At 33.8% G+C, this 8,202-nt stretch overlaps 1 protein-coding gene across 1 annotated transcript; it reads right to left on the bottom strand.

Annotated features, from left to right (window-relative positions):
• Positions 1 to 231: 231 nt before the first annotated feature.
• Positions 232 to 5,253, bottom strand: LOC129570390 (vascular endothelial growth factor receptor 2-like). The gene is made up of 8 exons (XM_055449971.1): positions 4,924 to 5,253; positions 2,530 to 2,917; positions 2,334 to 2,436; positions 2,103 to 2,277; positions 1,862 to 1,977; positions 1,563 to 1,789; positions 1,121 to 1,347; positions 232 to 710 (listed from the first exon to the last, which is right to left on the bottom strand). The coding sequence occupies exons 2-8, from the start codon at positions 2,866 to 2,868 to the stop codon at positions 404 to 406; spliced, it is 1,494 nt and encodes a 497-aa protein (XP_055305946.1). The 5' UTR covers positions 2,869 to 2,917; positions 4,924 to 5,253; the 3' UTR covers positions 232 to 403.
• Between the last annotated feature and the right edge of the window lie 2,949 nt (positions 5,254 to 8,202).

Raw genomic sequence — 8,202 nt, 5'->3', positions numbered from 1 at the left:
AGATCTCATCAGAAAATTGAATATCTATGCTGAAATGATTCTCTGGTGGTGACAAATTTTGTCCCTATCGCATTAACTGCAACCATGCCTCGTTGACGTGCTCATTTTGATTGTGCGTTATATGTAGCCGCCAAAATCAGTATCGTAATTTTTATTTAACGCATTTTTCTCTGAAACCAATTGTATCGAATATTTCTTTTGAAGCCGAGATTTTAATGCAACGAAAAACACTTTTCTACTTTCAAAATCGGTTTCTAGTTTATTTGTCTAAAAATCTCAATTATTTTCGACATTTACACAAATCTCAATTATTTTCGACATTTACACAAATTAGTCGAATTTTCTTTTAAAATAATATTCTTTTCTTAGTTTTACTTATGATATCCGAAAAGTGTAAGAAAGTCTAAACAATGCTATCTTGTGCATTATTTGTTGTAATGGGCTTCATATCGACGTAACCAGACGATGTGCCCTTGGTGCCGTTTATTTGAACATAGCCCGATGACGACAATTTCATATCCAATAACTTTAAATATTCTTTTTGGCCGGAATGTAATGGATTCATATTTGCCTTCAGGTATGGTTCATTCAGATCGATGTATTGGTTTGCAACATTTCGCTCGAGCAAACGATAGATTTTATCTTCTAGATCATTGAACGTTGGACGAAGTTCGGCATTCATGCGCCAACACGACAACATAATATTATATCTAGAAAGAGGAATGACAAACAAATGATTATTTATTCAATTTACTATAAGTGCAATGTTAAAGTAGCTGACAACCATGGATAAAATGGATCCAAAGATGATGCAAGACTTTGAAATGAAAATAAAAATGGGAATCCACATTTCAAAATGATGAAATTTATTGCAAATATGGCAAAATGTTTGACTTTTTAACGTAATAACGAGCATGCATTGAGTGATCGTGCGTTGGGATCGTATGCACACAAAAATGTGGCAATAATCATGTCTTCAAATGATGACGATGAAATAATTTTGGTTCAAACCGGACGGGGGTTAGAATTGACTTATAAATTTTCACTTCATCCCTTAACATCGGACCATGCACCGATCTGGTTTAGCCGTAAAATAATAAAAATGAAGGAAATGTCTTACATTGTTGTTGTTGAATGGTGTGGTTTTTCCAATCGATAGCCATTAACTAGTTTTCGATGTAAGTCATGATGGTCATCAACGCCCATGTAGGGTAATGTACCAAGTGAAAAGAGTTCCCAGAGAACGACACCAAACGACCACACATCAGAAGGTGTACTAAATATTGATTTTTCAATCGTCTCCGGAGACAGCCATTTAAATGGCATTGGACTTTCTTGGGCCATTATCTACGGTATCATCAATCGGTTTATGATTTTGTCGATTTTAAATAAAATTTTAATATAATTTGAAGCAAGGGGACTGGCACGAATTTCAGAATTTCAACAATTTAAAGAATATTTAAGCGGAATTTTTGCAATTTATAAATTGCACCTATAAATAGGTTTTTTTTTCATTCGTACTCAATCTGTTGGATGGAAATGCATACAAAAAAAAGGTTTACCAGTCGATTTTCGAGATATTTGCCAATTTCGTAGATTGATCGCACGGAACCAAAGTTACCAATTTTCACCACATTATTATCGCACAGTAGAACATTCTTTGCAGACAGATGACCGTGTAGGATTTTTTGCAGTGCCAAATGCTGCATTCCACGTGCAATTTGAAATGACCAACAAAGTAAATTGGTTGTTGTAAACGTAAACAATTGTTCCGAGTTATTTGAGGATCCTAAATTTAATGAAATTTAAAATTCAAATGATTTTTTTGGTTATTCATTGTTATTTTGACCATCTATCTCACCATTTGAATTAGAATTATTTGGACAGAGTGTTGTTCGTGAGTCAATGGTTCCGCCTCTATTTGGATTAGAGTCATCGGAATTATTGCTTGCAATTGAATTTTCATCCTCTTCACATCTATGGAAATGATATTTATTTCTTATATTGATCACATCTCTTTTTCAATTGAGCTATTTACTTGAGTCTTAGATGAATTTCTGAAAAAATCTCAACGAATTTATTCGAAAATATTGTGAACTCACCTATTAAAATGTGAATAGGAATGGTTTCGTTGCTGCATAGTAAATTTTGTTGTTATGGTTGGATCAATAACATCTTCGCCACAAACGATTTGATCAATGAATTGTGTACGATGCTTCATGAGGAATGTTCGAAGATCACCAAACCGACAATACTCAACGATAACCATCAATTTGCCTGTGAATCATGATTTACTTGAGACTTTGAAACCAACATTTAGATATTTTACTTACGTTTCGATAGTTTTTTGGTCACTGCACCCAATAAATTTACCAAATTTAAATGTTTTGCCAAATGAACCATTATTTTCAATTCTCGAGATGCGATTTTGAAGAGCTGATCAAAAAGATTTTTTTACGAAAAAAAAAAAAAATGTTACAACAATTCAGAGATTCAAGTTCAGATGTTACATTCAAATTGGGAACATACCTCTTTATTATGGACACCGTTAATCATTTTAACGATAACTTTGCTCTCCTTCTCATGGGTTACAATATCTTTTGCCATTGCTTCAACTACGATTCCGAACGTGCCTTTTCCAAGCCGCTGACCTAGTATCAATTTTTTTGGTGGAAACTCGTAATGTTCATTATAAGGCAGCAGATCAAGTTGCTCTTCAAATTTCATTGTTGCATTGATTTTGCTCGGATTTCCTTCTTCAAATTTCTTGGGAGTGGTCACTCGTTTTCGACATCGAAAATGGCAAACAAGTACAAATGCGACGATGAATAACAATATTACGATTGGCACTACTATATAGGCGAACATGTTTTTCGTTATGAAACTTTTCGGTGCTGACTTTTGTACACTGATTCATCTGGAAATGTTGTTCGTTTTCGAAAAGAATAAAATGTTTTAATGAAAATAACAAGCATGATATCAGTTGTTGATGCTAGAATGTACTTTTCCCCCAAAGCCATTTTTTCATTACTAATTATTATTTCACATTAACCCTTTGACGATCACAACTGAATGACTGGAGTTTGTTAAATTCGAATTGTACTTTCGTCATGAATTATTCATGTTGATCCATCCCGAATAATGAAGAGTTTCTCTCTTTCTATGAAGACCTTTCAATTTAAACACTTTTCTCATGTTCTTTTCATAAGATTGATTAACATTACAGCTTAAAAATGGGACACATAGATGAGTCACTTTCTATATTTTTTGGGTGGATTTTTGTTGTATCCTACACTGAAAAATGGCTGGAAGGAAATATTCCAACCCTGCGTTGTAAATGTTGTCATTGCAAACGATTTTGTGAATTGTCCAACCATGGTTGGAATATTGATAGCATTTTCGTACTTGTCAAATTCCAACCATGATTGGACAATTCACAAAATCGTCTGCAATGACAACATTTACAACGCAGGGTTGGAATATTTCCTTCCAGCCTTTTCTCAGTGTATATAAAGGCTCTAGGAAATCGCCTATCTTGCTTTTGCCTAAAATGTCAATGTCATTAGCAGAATTGACGTTCTTCTGACTTAAAAGCATTGAAATGTCAATTGCTTTGACGTTCTAGGCACAAATTTCCGAGAGCCTCTCTAATAGTCACAATCAGACTTGGGCAAAAGGATGGGTTTCGATTTAACCCCGTGTCTACGATTTTTCTACCACCATTTGATACTTTTAAGCTTGACCAAGATTTTACTTTTCCGCACGACCATGTCGTGAGTAAAAGTATTGTAATCACTCCAAAACCTAGGTACCCCGAAAAAACCATTTTTCTATCCATTTTCGACACCAAAAAGCACCTTAAAGTGGTTATTTTGCTATGTTAATGTGGGTGTGTCGTACCCTGTACGCTGTACGCCGTACGCAAAAATTTGTTAGCGCGATTGCTCAAATACCAGAATGGGAAATGAAAATCTACAAGTACCAAACGTTTGTGCTTCGTTAGACTTGGAAACCATTAAATTTTCAGCCACCCCAGATGTACCCTAGGAAACCTAGCCTATGAAAAACCTTCAAAAAATCGAACTTTTGTTCGGGAGGTACCCAAAATAGGCTCCCCAGGTGGATTTTATCACTCCCACTCGATTTATTTCATCAAAATAATAGGGGCCCAGGAACAACCTAGCACCCTCTAACCCACTTTTTTCGTATCAAACCGGTATAATAATTCAAAATTTCTTGCATTTTTTTGTTCTTAATTTTGTTAAAAATCGCGCTTTCGTATGAGAGTTTCAAATCACTCCTTCGCTGTTTGCTCATTCATGTTGTTCTATGGATTCGAAGGGCTGCCATATAAATACAATGTAAAAAAGACGCGTTACGATTTTGGTCAAGAAAAATGTGGTTATTTTAAATGGTATTTTTTTCAACTCGTCACATTTTGTTCCAATTTTTCAACTCCAAATCAATATTTTTTTGCATTTTCATTCAATAAAACATTTGAATCAAATTTAAAACGAATTTTGGTTTAGTTTCTGAAAAACTGCTCAAAATCTTCACACGAAAACAATTCATGAAACGAAAAATTACACAGCACATGTTCAATCGAAGAAAAAAATAAAATGTTCTTTGAATTGAACATTAGTAGATGTGCAATGCGATGTGATGTCAACCTTATAAAAAGCGCACACAGTCACACATTCCATTGACAGCTTCGCCAGTTCGAAATTCGTGTGGGGAAATTCTTATGAATTTCCTAGGCAAAATCTGAATAAAAGCTGAACGCTATGAAAACGGTGCGGAAAAGTTCGTCTTACGGAGGTGAGACTATTTATTTTTTTGTTAAATTCAATAAAAAACGTGAACGATGTAATAGTCGAGGTCACTCTTATTCCAGTGGTCATCAAAGGGTTGAGATTGACTTACTCAATAAATTCACTTGTTATGTGGCAATTGAAATTTTCACAAAAGACACTTGTTCTATCAGTTCCAAGTGGTTTCAAGAGAATTTAAAAACTGACACTTTCAACACACTAAGCTTTGTTTAAAAAATCCATCGCGGCACACTTGAATATTATTGACAATTATACTCAATAGTTTTAACAACAAAATATCACTGTTTGGAATCAAATCAAGTATTTTTTGTTGCATTTCTCATAATTCAAATGAAAGAAAATATAAATGAGTATATTTTCGAACGGCTAGCGGTCATTCTCATAATATCGTCATTTCTACTAAAAAACCATTTCTCATACTGAATTCATGTCGAGAAAGCTGTAGCTGCTCATTGCATAAAATGCGTATATCAAAAATGTAATCAGTATTGATATTGTATATGATTCACATAATACGTGAAAAAAATGCTATGGAATTCAAAATGGTTTAGTCATATTGTTATTTCGTAGTAATGTTGAGTCAATATTGTTGACATTTTGGATGTATTCTCGTCACAGCCGGTGACAGCAGGCCCAAGTGATGCATCTTAGTGCTGAAAGTCCAAATCGCCTATGTATACACGAAATTCAAAACTTATTTTTAGCCCATTTTTTTGATTTAAAGAAAAACAGACGAATTCTTGTTACTGAAAGTTTGTTGGCCCAAACCAGTTAGTTAAAAGGATACATAATAGGTCAATGTGTAATAAAGGCGAAACAACATAATAGTCGAACTATAGCCGTTATTCTTCAAACATATAACGCAAGCAAACGCAAGCGTGCATCGCAAGGCAACAGCTATTCAAGTATCGAATACGGCAGTGCAAGCAGAAAATTATTGTTTTTATGCGTTTTGGACACATTATAAATAATGGGCTGATTGAAATTGCTTCGAAATGATTTTGTAAACTGATATCACAAGTTTTGTGTTCGCTTTCGACGCGAGAATTGACTTTGGAAAAGCTTTTTGTTTGATTTTGAATGAATAAAAAAAAAGGTTTGAAATACAACAAAAAACTTTTGTTTCAATGAATAATCATAACTGAATTTTTGAAATCATAACTGCAGAAAAAGATAATGACTATAGATTAGAATAGCCATAGAGTAAAACAACTGAAGTCGACAAATTTGTAGCAATCAACTTATAAACTTTTATTTTGTTTTTACAGAAAACCGACAAAAATGTTTGTAGAATTGTTGATTTTTTTTATTGTTCGTCATAACGTGTGCCGTTCGAGTTGAAACTCAGATTCTCGGAACCATTCACATACGACCAATTATGTAGTGTCTTGACATCTAATGATCCTCCTGAGAATGAATTAAAATATTTTTCTGCTCGAATTCAACTGTTTCATCACAAGTGGCTATTCTTTATTGTATGTGAAAGACATAGTTGAAGTAGAACATTTGACAGAAAAAAATCTGTAGTCTGAATATGAACTAAATCGAAACTGTGCAAAAGTTGGATAAAACAGAAATACAGTTAAAAATGAAAGTTCTCCGAAATTCTTTACAACTTTGAAACTCCAATACATTTATAGCTGACCATATAGATGGCGTTGCATAATGCTAATTTAAATTCAAGTTAGAAAATATACTTTAGACAAAAAGTAAAGATTCGGAGTAATTTAACTAAACTTAAATGTCAGTATTTGTATTACAAATAGTATTGAACTCAATTTATTTCACGCCGAATCATCAGCATATTTTTATTTTGGCGGGTGTCTAAATAACGTAGAATGAATTCTACTACTTAAACTTGGCATCCTTTCAGCGTAGATTAAATTGATAGATTTTTAAGAGGGAGAAAATTAATAGGAAACGAATTCAATTTAGTGTCGTCCAAACTCTCGAAACAGAAAGATGAAAATGTTTTGCAGAGCTAAACGAATACATACAAAAAGAAAGCAAAACGAACAAAATATGAGAGAAGCTTTAAAATGCAAATAACTAAATGAGCATTTACTTTTGCAAATACTTCCAATGTACAGCGAACAATACCCAATCCAGTGAAATAGACTGATTCTTGAGAGCGAACGATGATTAAAATGTATGTATTTCTGTAGCTCCGGTAGATATGCGAGCCGATTTGAAATGAAAACCGTGTTATCAATTGATGAGATTCAAAGACTTTTTAGAGCTTCAATTGCTCTGTGTTTCGATTTTGTTGTTACGCCTAACTCGTGCCCATACTTCTTTTGCATTATTTTTCAGATTATTGTCAATTAACTAAATTTTCAACACTATATGAAATCAAGAGTTTTATCTTGATGATTGAATCTAAATTATTATGAGCTTTACTGACATTAATAATACGTACTCGGAAAACGTTTAATACTACACGTACATCACAAAATATTAACTAAATGATAATGTCGCTTACATTTTGAGGTATTGTGCGGTCATCCAAAGTTATCACTCATGTGTATAAATACGTGGGTTCAGTTTGTAAAATGATGAATCGAATACCAGGATGGCACAACCAAAATTGTTGAAAATCACCAATTTTACCATTGAACGCAACTGGAAATGAATGTATATGTGCCTTCAACTACCCATGATACATAAAATAAATAAAAAAGAATTCAATTCATTATGAATCGATATCAATTTTCTAGAAATAATTTTCTAGTGATAATTATTATGAGTATTGCTAACGTTGACATTTGGTTTTATGCCCATATTTTATTATCCGAATGCCTTCATTCTCGGTTTGATGTTCATCATTTCAAGTCGTCAGTTGGATTTGGATTGTGAACATTTTTCAGGGTAAAAATAAACGAGTTATATCTGATTGATGGATCCAATACCAGGATGCTCGTCGAACAATACTGCATTGTTCGTGGTGGGAAATGTTGTGAACGATGTTAGTGATAAATCAACAGTTCCTGGTGAAAACTCCAAGGAAGACTTCTGGAACACGATAAAATATGGAAATCGAGCTGAAGTAACTACCAATTATCCAAAGTGGATACGTTCCGATTTAATTCGAACCCAATTTTCAGGTTACTTGGGCAATGATCGCCGATTTTTTCTCGGGAAGTACCATTGCTGGTTTACATTATTTCTCGGAACGAGGTCTCCATTGGACGGAAAGGTTTGCGAATTGAATTTAGTTTGAAATGCGATAATATTGGAATGTTTCTGTCTATACTAGAGCATGGTGGGTTGTAGCTTTTGGAATGGTGGTGTTTGTGTTTGGACTTTTGACTCGGAATGCTTGGATTGCATGGGATCAGAGGCCAGTGGTTATCAGCTTTGCAGAAAAAAT

The sequence above is a fragment of the Sitodiplosis mosellana genome, unplaced genomic scaffold (genome assembly GCF_009176505.1).
Source record: "Sitodiplosis mosellana isolate CC-2019 unplaced genomic scaffold, AAFC_SMos_1.0 Smas_scaffold_54, whole genome shotgun sequence".
Taxonomy (NCBI): domain Eukaryota; kingdom Metazoa; phylum Arthropoda; class Insecta; order Diptera; family Cecidomyiidae; genus Sitodiplosis; species Sitodiplosis mosellana.
Note: the sequence above shows the minus strand (reverse complement) of the source record. Positions and strands in the feature narration are given on the sequence as shown.

Coding starts and splice junctions, on each gene's coding strand:
- LOC129570390 (XM_055449971.1), bottom strand. CDS start 2,868: ATGTTCGCCTATATAGTAGTGCCAATCGTAATATTGTTATTCATCGTC. Junction 1,978..2,102: donor TCCTATTCACATTTTAATAG/GTGAGTTCACAA, acceptor TCATTTCCATAG/ATGTGAAGAGGATGAAAATT. Junction 1,790..1,861: donor AAATAATTCTAATTCAAATG/GTGAGATAGATG, acceptor CATTAAATTTAG/GATCCTCAAATAACTCGGAA.